Raw genomic sequence first — 19842 nt, 5'->3', positions numbered from 1 at the left:
GTTGCAGTCGCCCGGCAGCAGGCGCCGGAGCTTGCAGGGCTGCGCGTGGGGAGCACGCGGGGCGGGCCTTCCGCTCTCCTGTTGGCTAGCTGGTGCCCTCGGCCAGGTGTCTGACGCTCGGGAGGCGAGGGCAGAGGCCATTGCTTAGTCATGTGACTGATGGACAGGTCAAAGCTTCCATGTGCTCCCCTCCTGCCCTGTGCGTGGCTCCCCACGGGTGTCCCAGCGGCGTTGTTCCATGTAATGCGCGTGAAGACGGCGGCCGGTGCCGTTACTGTCCTCCCTTCGCCCGTGAGGCTGAGGCTCGGGGTCTGCACGGACCCGCGGTCACACCGTCGTGCGAGTCCAGGTGCTCTGTCTCCTCCGCACTCACCTGCCTCCCGGAAAGAGAGCTGGTCCAGCTCCCTCCCCGGGCCCAGGGCCCCGCTTCTCTCCAGCCGGTCAGTTTGCATTTAAGGAAAAGTCCGTGAGCAACCGTAGCTCAAGCGCCATGGCTCATTAAAAAAAAAAAAATCAAATTTATCTTCCGACCAGACGATCTATTTCAAAGGAACTGGAACCTGAAACGCTCGCGTGTCTCGGCCCATGCCGTGTGTCCTGCCTGGATCGTGTCTAATGAGTGTGTATCTGTTTTATCTTTTCACTTTATCCTCCTCCTGTCCCCAGGCCGTGTGTCCTGCGCGCTCTCCCTTCGTTAAGTTCATTGGATAAAAGGAAAACTACACTTTGACGTTGGCACCTGACTGTAATTTTGGAAAATAAATCGTGTTTAGATGGAAACTGTCATTTAGAATCCTTTCTGTAATGTTCCTAAACGTAAGACGATCCTCGAGGCTGCTGGCTTCCGTCCTCATCGCCCCACCTACCTCCCCCTACACGGCGACTCACTCCTTCTTTCTCTAGGAGGAAGGGTGAGCACCTAGTCAAGAGGCCCCACTGACATTTTGGGCATTTTGTGTTCCCATCTAACCCTTAGAACAGCCTGGGGGTCAGGCTGTCACCCACTGAACAGACGGAGAAACTGAGACCCGGCTGTTAAGTGGCTTGGCCGTGGCCACTGAGCTACCACGTGTCAGGGCCAGGAGGGAACATGGCCGGACTGGAGCCCTGACTGCAGGCTGTGCCCTTACCTGGAGATGCCAGGCCAGGGCTGGCTCTTGAGGACTCGGGGGCAGCGTCGGCGGGATTCGGTAGCCGTGCGCCACCAGCCCACCAGCCCCTTGTCAGCATGTGACCTCGCTGTCTCGCCAGTTCTCATTTCAAGGTCCCCACGCCCCAGGCTCGGGCTCTCAGGCTTTGCCGGATGCTGCGGCGCAAAATCCTCTGGAAAACTCCCTAAATGGCCGTAAAGTGGGTTCCCAGCCAGCCTGCCTCTAGTGTTGGGAGAAGCCGGCCCCTCGTCAGCCGGGAGTACAGGGAGCAGCAGAGGCTGCCGTGTAGGGACCGCAGGATAGAGGACGCGAACCTTTAACACTGGAGCTGTGAGCTGGGGCGAGCTGTGTGCAGGCGGAGGCGGGCAACCCTGCATGGATGGCAGCTCTGCCTCCTGGTGGCCGTGGTACCTGCGGGCAGGTTACCGACCGTCCTGTGCCTCCGCGTCCCCAGGTGCGAGCTGGGAATGACCCTGGGACCTGCTTCCCTGTCGGATGGTGAGGATGAGATGAGGTTCAGAGAAGGCCCTTAGCCCTGTCCCGGTGCATCGTGGTTGGGCAGTCACATTCAGTTTCAGTTGCCATCTTTGTCGCCACCATCACCATCATCTTCGCCATCATCTCTTCCCGGGCTTGTGTGGTCCAGGGGGAAGCAGGGTGGATGCACCCCACTGCGCACATGATCGCTGCCCCTCTCCCAGTCCCAGGGGAGAAGGGTCAATGGGACTGATTTGTCTCCACTGGTGGGCGGGACCCCGGGAGTAAGACGAGACCCCGACCCACACGGGGGGACACGACCACCTGGCAAAGGGAGAGGGGCAGAGGAAGGGGCCCGCCAGCCCCCAGCCCGGAGGGGAGGGTGGCCTGCGACTTTAAAATTAAAATGCTCTAACCTATTGATAAGGAAACTGCAAAGCCAGCCGCTGCCCTCGGGGTCTGGGTCTGGGATGTATGAGCGTGGCCGTGGCCGTGGCCGTGGCGGCCGTGGCCGCACACCTGTGAGGTCGGCCTCGGAACCAGAGAGCAGTGCACATGCGCGACTCCCCAAAGCGGAGGGGTGTTTCCAAAGGGGGGACCCAGGGCTTGGAGCCCGGGCAGGACCTCGTCTGGGGGCCTCTCTCTGGATGACCCTGGTAACCCGTCTCCATGCTCCCCTGGCCCTCAGCGCCTCGGGACCAAGGTAACCTCCTGCCCACAGCACCCGCGGCCCCTGCCGCTCTGGCCTGAGCTCCGGGCCATGCCCAACCCTCCCCTGCCCCGCCCGCACCCTGCGCCCCTGCAGGCCCCTGCGTGCACCAGGCTCTTGCAGCCTGCATGCCGTCCCTGTGTCTAGAAGCTTCCATTGTCCCCTCCCCAGGCCGCCCAGTAAGTCGCTGCTACCTTCTCCCCATTGGGTGGGAAGGTCATTTCCTCTAAGAGGACTCCCCTGACCTCACGGCAGCTCCTTCTCTCCTTGGTGCCCCCGTGGCGACATGACCCACCTCCGGTGGCCCCATCTCACTGGGACAGGCCTGGCCACCTCTCCTCCACCACTCGCCTTCTTCCTCGTCACCAGTTGGGGCCCATTTGGCCCTAAATCCTGGTCCCGGCCATAGCTGGCAAGCAGGTGACTCACCCGGGAGGGCTAGGAGGGGGCTTCTGCTCAGGGAATGAATGGACATAAGGAGATGTTTGCGCCACGGCCCCTGGGAAATGGAAACTTGTAGCGGAAGGGACCACCGCAGGGCAATGCTGGGGGTGACGTACAGGCACTGGGAGACGGGCGGGGCCAGCCCCAGGGACGCATGCATCGGGCAGATCATTACCGAAGCTGCATCCATTGCTTGCTTGCTGCATGCCTGGCCCAGTCCTGCGTTCCCTGCAAGCATCTGCTGATGCCCTACAACAGTGGTTCTCAACCTTCTGGCCCTTTAAATACGGTTCCTCATGTTGTGACCCAACCATAAAATTATTTTCGTTGCTACTTCATCACTGTAATGTTGCTACTGTGATGAATCGTAATGTAAATATCCGATATGCAGGATGGTTTTTGGTGACCCCTGTGACAGGGTCGTTCGACCGCCAAAGGGGTCGCGACCCACAGGTTGAGAACCGCTGCCCTACAAGGACCCGTAGGATTACTGATCCTCACTGTGCAGATGGGGAAACTGAGGCAGGGGCAAGGTCCCTCACCCAAGGAGGTGCACGCCTCGCCACCACCCTGGCCAGCTGCTGGCGGCATCTGACGTGCTCTGGGCGTCGCAGTGAGAGTTACAGGGAAAGCAGTCATTATGAGAAGATAACTTATTGGCTTCATATTTAAACAGTAATTTCCCACATAGAACTTCGCGGACGTCAGCAGGTAGCTGCAGGGATCAGTGTCCTTGTTGCCAAACCCGCAGCCCTCGGAGGCAAGGCCTTGCCCGGGGCACACACTTCACAGTTTCTAGTGCAGGCCGCTCCGAGCCCCAGTTCCGGAAGGATGGCCACTCCAAGGACAAACCCGGGCCTGGGAGGAGCTTGGGGAGGTGTTTCTGCTCAGGTCCTGGGTGAAAGGAATTAAAAGGGACTGTGGTTTGCCCGACCGGTGTGGCTCTGTGGTTGAGCATCGATGTATGAACCAGGAGGACACAGTTCGATTCCCGGTCAGGTACATGCCCGGGTTGCAGACTGGGTCCCCAGTGTGGGGCGTGCAGGAGGCAGCTGATCAATGATACCCTCTCATCATTGATATTTCTATCTCTCTCTCCCTCTCTCTTCCTCTCTGAAATCAATAAAAATATTTTTTAAAAAAGGACTGTGGTTTGCCCGATAAGCAGGGCCCATTGCAGATGTCCCTCCCTGTCCCCGCCCCCCGCCCCGCCCCCCATGCCCTGTGCTTTTTAGCAAGTGTGCACTGGCACTGCCATGTGCCGGGCACTGGGCTGGAGAGGTGAGCCGACCTGGCCTTCAGAGGGTTCAGGGGAGACAGACACAGGTGCAGACAGTGGCAATGGGTGGCTGGCTGCTCCAGCCAGCGGCTGTGGCCTGGCCCCGAGGGCAACAGGGAGGCTGACCCCAGGGGATTAAAAGTCACAATCTTTCATTTGCCAGCGTCAGGCTGTTATTTTAGACCTGAGGCCATGTCCTGGGTGACAGCGGCGTCAGGAAGGCTGCGCGCTCCACCAGCCTCTCTGCCCCGCAGTGTGAGTACAGCGACCCCTGGTGGCAGCGACCGGAATCTCTCATTGCTTAGCGAGCGCTGGCCGCCCCTGCTTGTGACTGCCTGCCTCCCTCACTCCGGCAGCAGGCGAGGGTTTTAAGGCATCGTGTGGAAACTGAAACACAGGCGGGAGCGGTGAACGAACAGCTGACGTAAAAGGCCAGATGACAGGCCAGTCGCCTGACACAGAAAGGTCAGCCCGGTCCCATTAGTTAGATGACAAACAGGCCCAACCTCGGGATTGCACTTTATTCTGTCTGTTTCTCAGATGTTAAACTACCTCAGCACTTTTCCTCGTTGGTCAGCATTGGGAACAGCCCAATGTCCCCTGGGGGCCTGATTAAGTCCTTAAGAACTTGTGAGAAAACCATCCTTCAAAAGCATCACAGGAGAAGCACAGGCCGAAACCGACGCTCTTAGGAACAGAACCTCCTGGCTCTGGGGAGACTGTGTGTGCGTCTGTACGGAAGAGGCCCGCAGGGCGCCGTCCAGCACGCGAACAGCGTGTGTGTCTGGGGTTCACCGAGCTCCTAGTTTTCCTCCTTTCGCTGATCTTTCAAAGTAAAGGTAAAGCGAAAACCATGCAAAGTCACAGGCGAATGCTCCTGTGAGTGGGGAAAGCAGGAGGGGCCGACCGGTCGGAGCGGAGAAGTGCGGGAAGGGGGGTGGGGGTGGGGGGGCCTGGATCCGGTTCAGAGCCCCGAGCTCGGTCCTGTGCTCCCACTGTGTGCGCTGTGTGACCTTGGGCGAGTCACCCTCCCTCTCTGAGAACTGATTTCATCACTTGTGCAATGAAAAGGGTGTAGTGTCGTCTTTTTGGGTGCCCTCCATGGGAGGAGAGGTGCCCGCAGCAGGTAGCAGGGCACAAGGCTCTGAGGCAGGAGGGAGAGGGGCTGTGGGAGGAGCAGAGATGGGGTGGGAGGAGCGGACCAAGCCAGGTGGGGGTGGGCCTCCCCTTCAGTGCAGCGGGAAGCATGGAAGGTTGGAAAGAGGAGAGCAGCCTGCCCCGTTTGCAGTTCAGTGGGATTGCTGGGAGGTGAGCGTGTGGAAGGGCGGGGCTGGGGCTGAGGGGGGGTGTGTGTGTGTGTGGCGGGGAGGGGGAGGTTGCCCAGAAAGCAGCAGGAGATGAGCACCCTCCCCCAGGAGTTACGTGCCAGCCAGGCAGAAGGGACAGCAGACGCAGGCGCGCAGTGGCAGGCCAGCCAGGGCGGGTGGGGAGGCGGCTGGGGGAGAGGCCACTGTGAGTGGGAGCCGGAGCCGGAGCCAGGGCCAGGGTGAGGAGTGTCCGTCAGACCGTGACCCCATGGTGGCCTCCAGGGCCTGTCTCAGCGCTGCCTGAGGGAGCTGGGCGGCTCTGAGCAGGAGGCTCAGCTAGGGGTTGATGGGAGAGGGCAGCACCGGGGGACAGGTGAGTGGGGGTGGGGGGCAGTACCTGCTCACTTCCGTCCCCCTCATCTGGAACGGCCCGGCACATCGCAGGGACTTGGTAAATGTTTGCCCATAGATGCACCAGGGAGTCTAAACACCTGCCTGTCTGCAGGCTCTGCCTCCGCACCCGGCTATCACACATGCGTTAAGCACCTGCTGTGTGCTAGGCTAAGGTGAGGGTGCAGACCGGATGAGCCAAGTTCCCCTCCAGAAGGGCCTCAGGGTCTGGTGTGGGCAGCAGGCAGCACCGTTAGGACGGGTTAGCAGTAGCCCGGGGCAGGGCGCGTGGGTGGTGGGCAGAGCTGAGTCTTCTGCGGCCCCCCCGCCCCCGCCTCCCCCCGCCTCCCCTGCAGCCGCGAGAAGGCGCTGTGTTATAGCGCCCTCAGGGGGCGCCTCCCTGCACACCCGCCCGGCTTGGGGAGAGGCTGAGGGCAGGGGTGCCGCCCAAGGGCATTGGCTGTAGCATCTGGACTTGTTGGCATTTGAGGGACAGGACTGCCCAGAGCCCCTGGTGGGACACAGTGGGAATAGGAGGGAGAGGGGACCGGAGCCCAGAGGCATCCTGGCTGGCAGACAAGCCCCTAGTTGTCTGTGGAACAGAGCCTGGGTGCTAACAGGAGGCAGTTAGGGCTGTAGGGCCAGGAGCCGGGACAGGCTGCACAGGACACAGCTACACGGGACACAGCTGCATGGGACAGGGCTGCATGGGACAGGGCTACACGGGACAAGGCTACACGGGACACAGCTGCATGGGACACAGCTGCATGGGACAGGGGTGCATGGGACAGGGGTGCATGGGACAGGGCTACACGGGACAGGGCTACACGGGACAGGGCTACACGGGACACAGCTGCATGGGACACAGCTGCATGGGACAGGGGTGCCTGGGACAGGGGTGCCTGGGACAGGCTGCACAGGACAGGGCTGCACAGGACAGGGCTGCACAGGACAGGGCTACACGGGACAAGGCTACACGGGACACAGCTGCATGGGACACAGCTGCATGGGACAGGGCTGCACCAAACATGGTTGCACAGGACACGCCTGCATGGGACATGGCTGACGGGACAGGGCTGCACGGGACAGGGCTGCACAGGACAGGTGTGCACAGGACAGTGGTGCACGGGACAGGGCTGCACAGGACAGGGCTGCACAGGACAGGTGTGCACAGGACAGGGGTGCACGGGACAGGGATACACGGGACAGGGCTGCACGGGACACGGCTACATGGGAGAGGGCTGCACAGGACAGGGCTGCACGGGACAGGGCTGCACGGGACGGGGCTGCACAGGTCAGGGCTGCAGGCCAGGCCACGGGCCTCTGCTCCCTGAGCCTCAGTTTCCCCTGGGTTCCCACTACATCCGTTGGGAGGGACGCACGGGGACCGGCTTGGATGAACACTCAGCTCTTGATTCCGTGTCTTCCTGAAGGACGCCTGGGGCCGTGTCCAGGACGAGTGGCTGCTCCTGCCCTGGGAGGAGGCGCTGGAGGCCTGCGGACGCCCAGGCTGGCAGACACCTCCCCACCCTGACGGGGCCCCGGAACCACACGCCTCCGCAGGTATGTGGGAGCCACGGTGCGTGGAGCACCCACCACCGGGCTGGCTCACTTACAGCACCCTGATGATGCAGGGTGGCCGTCCCGACTGCAGACAGGAAGCCGGGACTCAGAGAGGTGGCGACCCTGCTCAGTGTCACACGGCTGGTGAAGGGGTCGGAGCCCGCCGTGCCCATGACACGGCCGCCAGCACAGGCCGCAGGCCTCTCAGGCGATTGTCCCCACCCCACCCCAGTGACCGCCAGGTGCCGGGCCTGGGAGCTGCTGGCCTTAGCAGCCCCTTGTCCCCGACGGGAACCTATGTCCCTGATGACAGTCTCAGCCACAGCTTCCAGGTCCCTGCTGCACAGGCCGCTGCTCCCGGTAGCCCCAGAGCCACTGGCCCCCCGGTGTCTGTGGTTTCCGCACAGTCCCCCAAGGCCAGGTGCACAGGAGGGGTCATGTGTACCCACCAGCTGCTCACCCCAAGGCCCGCTCCCTTTCTGTTCCCTTTCCGGGAGCTGCGCTGACCAGCAAACAAGGTCAAAATCATCCTTGGAAGGCACAGGTCTGCCTGCTGGGAGCCCAGGAGTCGGCTCCTTGGTCCGCCCCCCGACCGTGGGGGCTGGAGGAGGGATGGCGACCGTGTGGCCATGAGGGAGCCAGGAGGAAGGTGTCGTGGATTGTGTCACCCGCACGAGCTCTGTGGTCAGAAGTGGCTGCCAGACCCAGACCCACTGCACGTCGGGACGGTCGCTTCCCCTCTCTGAGTGCCTGGTTCCTCCCCTGGAGGGTGATGGTGATCTTCAGGCCTTCACAGGCCTTCGGGATGGGAAGGCTGTGAGTCAGAGGCAGTGCCACCAGCCCCGGCAGCAGGGGCAGGGCCACTGGCGACAATCCTGGGCAGGGTCCTAGGAGGGTCTTTCTAACCCCGGGGTCCTGTTCCTCCCCAGGCCCACCTGCTGAGGGGCCCTGCGCCTGGGGCGGCGTCGAGGCTGGACAAGGCCCCTTGGAGCTGGTGCCCGGCCTGGAGATGGCAGCTGGGCTCCTGGGAGAGCTGGTGGCTGCTGACCATGGACGGGTAAGGCAGAGGCTCCTGTGTGCCCAGGGTCCAGCTGGGTCTGACCAGCCCCTGTGTGTGCCCTCCATGCGGGAGGTGGGAGGAGGGGGGGGAAAGACCCCCAGCTGTGCCGGGCCCCGCTGCCACCTGTCATGCCTCATCCCAGGGAAACTTCCCACCAGGGTCCAGCCCAGGGCTGTGAGGCAGGAGCCACGCCCCTGTTCTGCAGAGGAGGGCTCTGGGACCCCAAGAGCTGTGATCCCCAAGGTCACACAGCCCTGGGCTGGACCCAAGCTCTGGTTCTGCAGCCCACACTCCGCCCACTTGTGCCCCGAGGGTCAGGAGCCCCCCCGCCCCGCCGCGTCCCTCCCCGGCTCTGCTTGGCTCTCTTTGAGGCCCAGTGTTTCCTGCAAATGAAGGGCAGGGGCACGCGAGCAGGACTCAGGCCGCTCAGCCTGGCTGGTTCTGGGGCTCAGCTTCTTCATTCCTTCACGCCCTGCCCCGAGGCGCTGCGTGCATGCATGTGCACATATATGTGCATGTGTGCATATGTGCGTGTGTGTGTGTGCTGGCACACCCTGAGCCACCCTGCGGGTTGGGAGGGCTTCATGGAGAAACTGGCCCCCGGCTCCATCCAGGCGGAGGATGGAGTTAGACAGGAGGGCAGGGATGGGTGGCGCAGGGGCGCGGGTGGGAAGACTGGCCAGGCCGTGGGCGGGGCGGCCGTGGTCACATGTGAGTCCGAGGGCCCCTCCCTCCCTGCAGGCCGAGGCCCAGCCCAGCTGGGTCAGCCCTGTGAGTGGGGCCAGTCCTCCTCTCTGGAAAACGTACTGAATACAGACTGTGAAAATGCATTTAAAGGTACCGATAGAGCCCTATGTGCCCGCACTTCCAGGCCAGGGTCCCTGCCTCGGGGAGCAGTCTACACCCGCTGCCCCAGAACCTCCAGGCGCCTCCCCTTTCTGCACCCGTGCTGTGCAGTACGGCAGCCGCAGACCACATGGAGGCTGAGCAGCGACACGGGCCGCTGTGACCGCAGAACCGAACGCTGACTCTCATTTTGTTTCCCATTTGAAAAGCTGCCTAAAGCCTGTGGCCACCGCCCTGGACAGGACGGGGCGATAGAGGAGTGGCACCCTCGCACACAGACTGTAACGGGGTGGGGGTGGGGTGCCGTGAAGGGAGAAAGTGGCTTCAATGGGCAGAGAGTGGGTGTACTCGGGGAGGCCCTTCTGAGGAAGCACCTTGTGAGGTGAGTTGTGAACGAAGCGCGAGGTGAGCCAGGAGGGCTCTGGGCAAAGGACATTCTGGGGAGAGGGAAGAGCAGGTGCAAAGGCCCTGGGGTGCGTTAGGGAGGCCTATGTGGCTGGTGTGGAGGCCCCTGGACATGAGGAGACGGGGACAGAGGGGGGATACGTGGCAGAGGGGCTGTTTCCCACCCCCCTCGTCTCTTCCCTCCTAGCCTGCTCCGGCTGAGCCTGCCCTGCACGGACAGACTCTCCTCCTGCTCTGTGGCTGCCCCTCGGGGCAGAGCGCTGACGCCTCCCTCCTCCCCGAGGAGCTGGCCTGGATCCCCACGCAGAGGCCAGCAGCCGCCCCGGCCCAGGAGTCCCTCCTCCTGGTGCAGACATCTGTGCTCCCTCCCTGGGGGCCCGCTGGTGGCCCCGCTGCCCTGCTGCTCCAGGCGGTGTTTCCAGAAGAGCCCCAAATCCAACAGGGGCTGGACGTCGGGACCCTGCCTGCTCCCCGAGCCATGGACCACCCCCCAACAAGGAGCCACGGTGCCCCCCTTTGCTGGGAGGCCCCACAGATTCCCCACCACCGCTTTCCTGGGACAGGGCCAGGCCATCTGAGCGGCCCTGGGGAGGAGGGGGGAGGAGCCTCGGAGTGGAGAGCGGAGGTGTGGGGGGCGAGGAGGACGCAGGGAAGGAAGGAGGAGGACCTCGGGGACAGGTGCTGGCAGCGGCAGGGAAGCCAGGAGGACCCCAGCTTGGAGGACGGTGCTGGCACCCTAGGAGGCCTGCAGAACACACGCGGGGCTTCCGGACCTCAGGCCGCCGCCTCCTGCCCCCGGCCCAGGCGTATCCTCCCTGTGCCTCCTCCGCAGGGGGAGGCCTCCCTGTCCACGGAGGGTCCCTCGTCCCTGGACAGGAGGCGGCGGGCGGAAGGGCACGTGTGGGGCCTCCTGGGAGGGTTCCCATCGGAGGAGGAGGAGGAGGAGGAGGAGGAGGAGGAGGAGGAGGAGGAGGAGGAGGAAGAGGCCTCTGCAGCTGCCTCCTTCCGGGCTCCCGGTGCCAAAGGGCCGTCTCCACCCGGCGCTCAGCTTCTCCTCCTCGCGGAGGACGGGGCCCCCAGGAGCCCCCAGGGCCACGAGGACAGCGCTGCGTGGACTGCACCTGCCCTGCTGCTGCTGGAGGAACTGCCTGGGGATGGAGGGCCCGGGCAGGAGGAGAAGCTGCTGTGTCTGGAAGGGTCCGGCGTGGGCTCCCAGGAGTGGGAGGAGGAGGGCACCCTCTTCCTGGTGGGAGAGGGTGGTTTGCTGCTGTCCCCGACGTGGGCCTTCCCGCCCGAGGGAGCCCAACCCACCAGGCCGCCCAGGCCCCCACGCGAAGGGCAGGACGGGCCCGCACTCACGATAGATGCACTCGAAGAGGAGATGGAGGCTTGCTTCCAGCAGCTGGCGGCCCTGCGGCGGGGGAGCGGGGGGTGGGGGCGCGAGGCGTCCCCGCTGGTGGGGGTTTTGGAGACGTGTCCTGCGAAGGAAGCAGGCCCCAAGGAGAGTCGTGAAGACGTTAGGCCGGGAGAGACCGAGGCCCTGGGAACCGGCCAAGTTCTCCCAGGGGTGGGGCCTGATTTGGGGGATCTGCGCCCTGGCCCAGGGGGGCCCTCGGAGCTGGGCCAGAGCCCCCGTCCGCCGCCAAGAGCCCTGGAGAGAGCCAGGAGGCGGTTTCGTCAGCTCGTCTCCGGACTGAAGGAGGAGAGAAGCCGAGTTTTACACAACAACGTCCTGCTTCAGCGAGACCAAGAGAGATGCCATCGAAAGATCCGGGCCCTCCGGACGCAGAGCGAGCGGCAGGCGAGCAAAGTGTCCGGGCTGGAGCGGGACAACGCCGCACTGCGTGGCGACATCTCCCGCCTGCGAAGGGAGCTGGACCAGTACCTGCAGCTCATCGCCGACCTGGAAGACTGCAACGCGAGGAGCTACCGCAAGATCTCCGAGCTGGAGGCGGAGAACGAAGGCCTGCGCCGGGGTCTGGGCCGGCTGCAGACGGCCGTGTCCGTGGACGCCCGGCGCTGCCGCGGCCTCATGCAGGGCGCCGTCCAGGAGAACCGGGAGCTCAAGGCGCTGATCTCGGAGCTCGGGCTGGGCTACAGAGAGCTGGTCAAGGACGTGGTGCTGGGAATAGAGGACATGATCGGGGCCCTTCGCGGGGAGAACGCGCACCTTCTGCACAGGATCCGGGTCCTGGAGAGGGAGGTCGCCCTGGGGGTGAGCTCAGATGCGGGGCGTCCGGGGGGAGCAGAGCAGCGCCCCCAGGGAGAAAGCCAGGGGGCGGTGGACAAGGTGGGGGCTGTGGACAAGGTGGGGACTGTAGAAAGGGCGGTGCAGGCGAGTCCGCCCTCAGAGCCGCTGACCGCGGGAGTCCACAGGCCGCCCTGGGAGGAGGACCCGGGTCTGCCCGGAGAGAGGATGGGCCCTTCCTCGGGCACAGAGGGTCCCAGGTGCGGAGCCGGGGCGGCCACTCCGTCGCCGGCCGGGAGAAGGGCTGATGTGTCCGGTGCCCTGCGAGGAGACGTCCATGGGACGGGAGTGAAAGAGGCAGAGCTGGGGAGAGAGGAGGAAGGACCGCGGCGTTCTGCAGCCCCAGGGCCGGCGCTCAGGCCCCTGGGCAGCGGCCACCAGGTAGGCTGACTCTGTGAAGCTGCCTCATCTCCTCTTGCTGACGTTCTAGACTGCTGCCCACCCCCTCACGCATGCCGCCCTCCGCAGCTCAGAGAGGAGGCACAGCGCCACCTCCATTGGCCAGGTGACAGAGCCCAGGCCCCGGGGAGTCAGTGAGTGGCGTCCCAGGCTAACCTGAGCATCCGCAGGCCACAGAACTGCGTGCACGAGTCTCCCAGCATGCTCTTGTCACATGGACGGGTGCTCCGGCGTGGCCAACGGGAGCAAAGACACAAAGATATAGACTGAATTTTATATAGAAAAATAGCCCCAGCTGGTTTGGCTCAGTGGGTAGAGCGTCGGCCTGCGGACTGAAGGGTCCCGGGTTTGATTCCGGTCAAGGGCACATGCCTGGTTTGCGGGCTCCATCCCCAGTAGGGGGCGTGCAGGAGGCAGCCATCAATGATTCTCTCTCATCATTGATGTTTCTATATCTCTCTCTCCTTCCCCCTTCCTCTCTGAAATCAATAAAAATATATATATTTTTGAAAGAAACATAGAAACATAGATATGTGGGCATGCGTGTATGTATGTGCACACCTGGGTGTCTGCATAAATGCTCTTAAAAATAAAAATGTAGACTCCAGGCCACTGGGGGCAGCAGCATCCCCATCGCTTAACCACAGTTCCCACGACCTCCCTCTCCCTCCTGCCCCCTGAAATCCCCTGCAACACCCAGGAAAGCTGCTGGCATTGGGCCCACAGTGTGAGGGACTCCTTTGCCCGGCTGCATGGCTCACCTATGAACCAGGAGATCAGGGTTCGATTCCCGGTCAGGGCACATACCGGGGTTGCGGGCTCGACAGCCGATCAATGATTCTCTCTCATCATTGATGTTTCTATCTCTCTCCCCGTCTCCCTTTTTCTCTGAAATCAATAAAAAGATATATTTTTAAAAGAAATCTGTTTAAAATGCAGTATCTTCTGTTGGATGTAAATGCACTCTGAGGCATCCCTGTGATGAGCCTCTCACAGCTGGGTTTGACCGTGAAACTCCACTCACCACCCTGTGCTTCAGGACAGTGGTGACCGGCAGCTTTAAATCAGACTCCGAAATGCCGTGCTGTTTCCCGTGTTTTTGAAAATACGGGTGAAAGAGATTGTCTTGAAAATAATGTTTTAAGATGTTATTGTCAGACCTCAGTTTCCCAGACCTGCCCCCGACATCCACCCTGGAGAAGCCTGCCACGGGCTGCACACTCACGCCCACGTGAGCACGTGTGTAAAGCACAGAGCAAAGGGGATGAGGACACGTGGGTAATGATGACGGTGGTGCTGGCTCATGGGATTAGGAGTGATTTCTGCTCCTTTATTTTCTCAAAGTTTTTAAGTATTAGGAAAACATGAGCAGAAAAACATTGCCCTGCCCGCTGTGGCCCAGTGGTTAGAGCATGGGCCCGAGCACTGAAGGGGCTTGGGTTTGAGTCCCGGTCATGGGCACATACCTAGGTTGCAGGTGTGATCCCCAGTCCCGGGTGGGGCGTGTCCGCGAGGCAGCCAATAGATGTGTCTGTCTCACATCGTTGTGTGTGTGTCTCTCTCTTTTCCCTTCCCTTCCACTCTCTCTAAAAATCAATGGAAACGTTATTCTCGGGTGAGGATCAGCAACAAGAGATGATTTGCGAAGGCAACTTGCTGGGAAGGTAACTAAGCCTGTCACTGAGTCTGTGTCCCGCAGCCCCAGGACGCCGAGGCCGAAGCCGAGACCCCGGAGGACGACCTCAGGCTGCGCGTCCGGAGGCTCCGCCACCAGGTGCTGACCCTGCAGTGCCAGCTCAGGGACCAGGCGTCCGCGGGCCGGCAGCTGCAGGCGGCCCGCGACCAGGCCCTCCGTCGCCGGGACCAGCTCCAGGGCCAGGTAGGCGGGCAGGGCGGCCTCTCTCGTAAACCGGTGGCCCCACCTTCCGGGAAGTTTTGAGAACGGAAAAAGGAACCAGGTCAGACCTCACTGGCCATTTCCAGCAACTGGTTAGTATTTATTAGATTTACAAAGTACAGGGCAGCACAGAGAGAAACTCCATCCAGCTCACCTGCTCATTCTAAAAGAACACAGACCCTGTGGCTTCGGACCTGTTCAGGGACCTGCCTGTGTGTGGGAGACGTGAAGCTACACAGGTGATAAAACTGTACAGAGCCCGGTACACAGACACAGATACACACAGACACACAGATAGACACACACAAACACACATACACATACACACACACACATATACACAAACACAGATACACAGACAGACATACACACACAGACACATAGACAACACATATACACAGACACACACAGAGACACATAGACATACACAAATACATAGACACAGATAGACATACACACACAGACACACACACAGACATGAACACACACAGACCCAAACACACAGACACACAGAGGGACAGACAGACACACACACATACAGAGACAGATAGACACACACAGAGGGACAGACAGACACACACACAAGTACAAGTTAAACTGGAGAAGCCTGAATAAAGCTGGCGGAGTGTATCAATATAATGGAACTGACATTATTTGGTTGCAAAATGCTCCCTTCAGGGGAAAACAGCGAAATATCCGGAAATATCCGGGGGACTCTGATGACTTCTTACAGCTGCGTGTAAAGCTGTAATCATCTCAATTTTTAAAATGTGCTTCCTGGAGACACGTAGGTCTTTGGAGAAATGTCTATGCAGATCCTCTGTGCATTTTGTAGTTGCCTTTGCTGTCGTTGAGCTGTAAGAATTTGTTATGCATCCTAGATATGAGTCCCTTATTAGATACCTGACCTGGAAATGTTTTCTCTCCTCCTGTTGTCTTTTCACGTCCTTCTCATTGACTTTGTGACGGGAAGGGCCCAGTACCCAGTTCACGGCCACAGTCAGGCCGCCTCCTAATCGGAAACAGACAGAAGGCTTCCCCCGCTCCTGCCCATCATCGAGTGCCTCTCAGGGTCAGACAGTCCGCTAGGAGCTGGCCTTTCACTCTGAGCATATCCCGAAAGGAGCCAAAACACATATACAGTGGTCACTGGTCTGTAGATAAAGAAGCAGAAACAATATACATTTTCATAAACAAGAATTAGCTAATAAATTATGTTTCAGCCTCATGATGAAATAATATGCAAGTTTGTAAAAGAACGTGATCAATTTGTGTTGACATGGAAATAACACCACGATATTAAATCAAATGAAAAAAACAAGATGAGCCCTGGCCGGTTTGGCTCAGTGGACAGAGCGTCGGCCTGTGGACTGAAGGGTCCTGGGTTTGATTCCCGTCAAGGGCACATGCCCGGTTGCAGGCTCTGTTCCCGTTGTGGGGCGTGCAGGGGGCAGCCGATCAATGTGTTTCTCTCACATCAATGTTTCTCTCTGTCTTTCCCTCTCTCTTCCACTCTCTAAAAATCGATGGAAAAATATCCTTGGGTGAGGATTAACAACAACCAAACAAAACAAACAAACAAAAAACAACACAAGATGTAAGGCGTTCTGCATGTGGTTTCACGCCCCCCCCTCCCCCCCCCCCCACACACACACATTCTAATTACGGGCGTGTGCTTAGGATCCGAGGTTGGGGGGAGAAGAGGGGCTTTTGCCCGTGGGGACAGGAGAGGGAGTGAGAAGAACTCGACACCCACCGTGGCACGGCCTGTGAGGTTGTGGGTCAGGCACTCGGACGGCCTTGCCGGGCGTCCTGCTGCACAGGCACCCGGGACCCCTCGGTTCACCGGGCGCTGGGCTGGGCTGGGCTGGGAGGCCCAGGTGGCATCTCTCCGTGCCTGGCCCCTCTGGCCTGGATGGTCGCCCTGGCTTACAGTCCTTGGGTGCCGACCGGGTGCCAGGCCTGGTCCTAAGCACTTCGCAGGAGTCGTTCACGGAGCCCTGGCTGCAGTCACCCCTGCATGGGCCCCAACGTCACCCACACCCCAGATGGGAAGACGGAGGCAGAGAGAGGAGTTCGCACAAGGTCACAGGTCCAGGGAGTGGCCGGGCCAGGAGGAGGACCCCGGGCATCTGGCCAGGAAGCGCAGGTTTAAGTGGCGCCAGAGGCTCCGGCACCCGGTGGGGACCTGGGAAGGCCTCCTTCCGGAAGGGGGCGGTGGCAGAGCTGGCATGCGGGGCTCACTCGCCTGTGCCCAGGGCGCCCCTGCCTCCCGACCCTGCCGAGGTGACAGGTGACGGGAAAGGCCGTTCCCCGAGAATTCCTGTGGGAGAGGAGGGGACAGGAGCCGGCCTGGGTGAGCTACCCGTGGGGGACGGAGGGGCTGTGGGACAACGGCTCAGCCCTGGCAACACGTGTCTTTTCAGGTGGATGAACTTCAGAAAAAGCAACATGAGGCAGTTTTGGCTGTGACCCCTTTGAAGGTAACGCATGTGTGCAGTCAGCAGAGACGGCCTTTTCAGAAAAGGCCGGTATTTTCCCGTTAGAGACGTGGCCCATCTCTGTCCTGTGACAGTCCTGGGAGGAAGGACAGACAAAGCTCACTCCCAGTTCCCACGGACTCCGGCGTGCTCCGTTCCCGGGTCCGTTCCCGGGTGTCTCACACCAGGTGCTCGGGCCCACTGCCGGGAAACTGACGTGCCAACAACCCTGAACCCATGGGAGGGCAGTGCCACCCCCTCCCCTAGAGCAGAGGGCACCCGGAGGCCTCCCTTGGGATGACAGGCCTGTCACCCCTCCGGACACGTGCAGACTTTTCATGGTGAGAGGGGCACTCACGCGTGTCGTTCATGTAACAAACCCGTCCCGAGGGCCGCACGGTGCCCGGTGATGACACAGCGACCGTGCCGGGGCCCAGCTTTGACCCTGAGGTGCTCCCAGGCTGCTGGAAGGCAGGTCCACAATGTAAATTACCTGCAGGGATAGCCGGAAGCCGGAAGCCAGGGCACAGAGGGACGCCCAGCCCTGAGCATCAGGGAGGCCTGAGGGGAGGCGACACCCAGGGAGGTGACACCCGGGGAGGTGGCACCCGGGGAGGCGACACCCGGGGAGGTGACACCCGGGAGGCGACACCCGGGGAGGTGACACCCGGGGAGGCGACACCCGGGGAGGCGACACCCGGGGAGGTGACACCCGGGAGGCGACACCCGGGGAGGTGACACCCGGGGAGGCGACACCCGGGGAGGTGGCACCGGGGAGGCGACACCCAGGGAGGTGACACCCGGGGAGGTGACACCCGGGAGGCGACACCAGGCTGGCCTCTAGAGAGGTGGTTAGGCTTTTCTCGGCTTGGGACGTGTGGGAGCCACAGAGGAGTGAGCAGGAAGTTCTGGGGTTGGGCTGGGGATGACCAGTGTGGCGGGAACAGGAGGGAGAAGGAGGCCAGGTCACGATGGGGCTGGAGGAGTGCAGGCAGGTCTAAGAGTCAGTGGTGGCAGGGGGGCAGGAATGGCTGGGCTCCGGGACCTGCGTGGCTGGCCCTGTGTGGGTGCCTGGCCTGGACTGTCTCCTTTGGTCCTGGTGCCCTTAGCGATGCCCACTGTACAGAGGAGCAAGGCGAGGTGCAGAGAGAAGCTTGGCCACATCGCTGGTCAGTGGCAGAGCCTGAGCCCATACCCTTCACCCATCTGGAGGGCCATCAGAAGGCAGTGGGAGCCCCTGGGGGGCAGCGTTGGGGGGAGGGGGCAGCTTGCTGTCAACTCAGTAACTGTCAGCATGACTCTGGCTTCCAGGTGGAGGGAGGGGCGAAGGGAGGGCTGCGCTGGGCGGGGCTGGGGATGCAGAGCAGGGAGCCGACGCCGCAGCCCCTGGGAGCCCTGCGTCCGAGGACCCACCTGCTGCATCCTCGTCCCACAGGCCAAGCTGGCCTCCCTGGTCCAGAAGTGCCGGGACAGGAACCACCTGCTCACGCGCCTGCTGCGGGAGCTGTGCCGCCACGGGCCGGCCGATCGCCTGCTCTGCCAGACGGTGCGCAGCATGGTGGACGACGTGGCGCTGGCCGAGTACACAGCCACCTTCCTGGCTCCCGGGGCCCCAGAGGTCAGTTCCCAGAGGCAGCCCTGTCCCTCTTCCTGTGGGGCCTGTGGGCAAGTGACCCGGTCCACCCGCCTGGCCTGCACTGTCCCCCCCTTTCTCCCTCTGCCCACTGACGCCGCGGGGAACCCGCCCTGAACGCCTCCTCTGTGCCGGCACCTGTGCTCGGGGCTGGCATGGGAAGGGCGTCCGGCCGTCCTTACCTGTAAAGTGCTCACCACACGATGCAGGAGACAGACGCACAAACAGCGGCTTGAGTTCGGTGTCACGCTAGCCCTGTGCCATTGCTTCACCAGAAGGCTCTCTCCTGTGTGCCTCAGGACCTTAGCACGTGCTGCTTCCTCTGGCAAGATTCTTGTTTGCCCTCCAGCCTCCTATCCACCCTTCAGGGCACAGTTCGAGTGCAACCTTTCCCAGGGAGCTCACTCTGAATCCCCCAGAGCACAGAGCTAGCTACACTCCCTCTGTCCTCCGAGGCACGTGGCTATGCCTGAGGGGTAACATGGGAGGAATTTCCCCCCTGATGTGGCGGGAGTTTGGTTGGCACCTCTCTGTTGGGGCCAGAGCCGCTCCACAGCCACCTCTGTCTCCGTGGTGCCTGGCACAGAGAAGCTGCGCAGGGAGTTTTCAGGTGAATGAATGAAATCATGAGTTAAATGAAGGAGGATCTCCTCTCCTAATGGTCAGTGAAAGAGGAAACAAGCTCAGAGAGGTTGGGAGTCTCACTCAAGGTCACACAGCCCCCAGGTAGTGCATCAGGTGATGAAAGCCAGTTCTGCCCCAGGTCTGGTAACGGCGCTCCTGGGTCTGCCTGGCCCTGAACAGCTGTGCCTGGTGTCCATGTGTGCGCAGCACCCACGGGTGCTCAGCCAAGCCTGCCCACACCCACTTGCATGTGCACACACACACACACACACACACACACTCACACACAGGTGTGCAACCCCATTCGGAGGACCAGCCAGCAATGGTATGCGGGTGCATTGCAGCTCCTGCTGCGGGCACAGCAGCCCTGGTTTCCTGGCTCCTGCTCTCGGCAGCTGAGCACCAGGCCTGTGTCTCCCCCTCCGCCTCCCCAGCCCAGCCTCTGCAAAGCCCACCTTCTCCATCCGTCCTTCCCCACGGCCTGCGGAGAGCTGACCCTGGTCCAAGCCTACCCGGCGGAGCAGATGGAGGCCTGGAGGCCGCGGGCTGCTCGGGGCCACAGGGCGGCTTGGTTCAGAGCAGCCTTTGAGTCCACAGCCTCAGACCCCAGCCCAGGGCTGGTCTCTTCCCACCTCTCAGGGCCAGAGGGTTTTGAGGGACTTGGCCAGCGTGCTGTTGGAAGGGCTGGCGCAGTTGACTGAGGCAAACTGAAGCCAAGTTTCAGGGCCTGAGACCCAGGAGGAGTCAGTCACCTGGGCGGGAGGAGTCAGGGCAGGAGGGCCCCGCCCTCCAGGGCTGCTCCAGTCCTGCAGGCTCTGAACCTAGAACTGAAACGGCTGCTGGGATTGCACAGGCTGACCTACAGGGACCAAATTCACAGAGACTGATGTATAAACCCGCAAACGAATTTCTTCATTTCCTCCGAGAAAC

General features: G+C 61.6%; 1 protein-coding gene across 1 annotated transcript in view; it reads left to right on the top strand.

Annotated features, from left to right (window-relative positions):
• The window catches only part of LOC308512729 (uncharacterized protein C4orf50), a 40012-nt gene that overhangs the window by 11673 nt on the left and 8497 nt on the right, over positions 1–19842 (top strand). The window contains exons 5-10 of the mRNA XM_081082348.1: positions 7191–7320; positions 8250–8377; positions 10680–12260; positions 13978–14157; positions 16602–16658; positions 18091–18273. Coding sequence (XP_080938474.1) covers positions 7191–7320; positions 8250–8377; positions 10680–12260; positions 13978–14157; positions 16602–16658; positions 18091–18273 — 2259 coding nt within the window. The remainder of the gene's footprint in view (positions 1–7190; positions 7321–8249; positions 8378–10679; positions 12261–13977; positions 14158–16601; positions 16659–18090; positions 18274–19842) is intronic.

This window comes from Myotis nattereri (genome assembly GCF_964212035.1).
Source record: "Myotis nattereri genome assembly, chromosome: 1".
In the NCBI taxonomy this organism is placed as follows: domain Eukaryota; kingdom Metazoa; phylum Chordata; class Mammalia; order Chiroptera; family Vespertilionidae; genus Myotis; species Myotis nattereri.
Note: the sequence above shows the minus strand (reverse complement) of the source record. Positions and strands in the feature narration are given on the sequence as shown.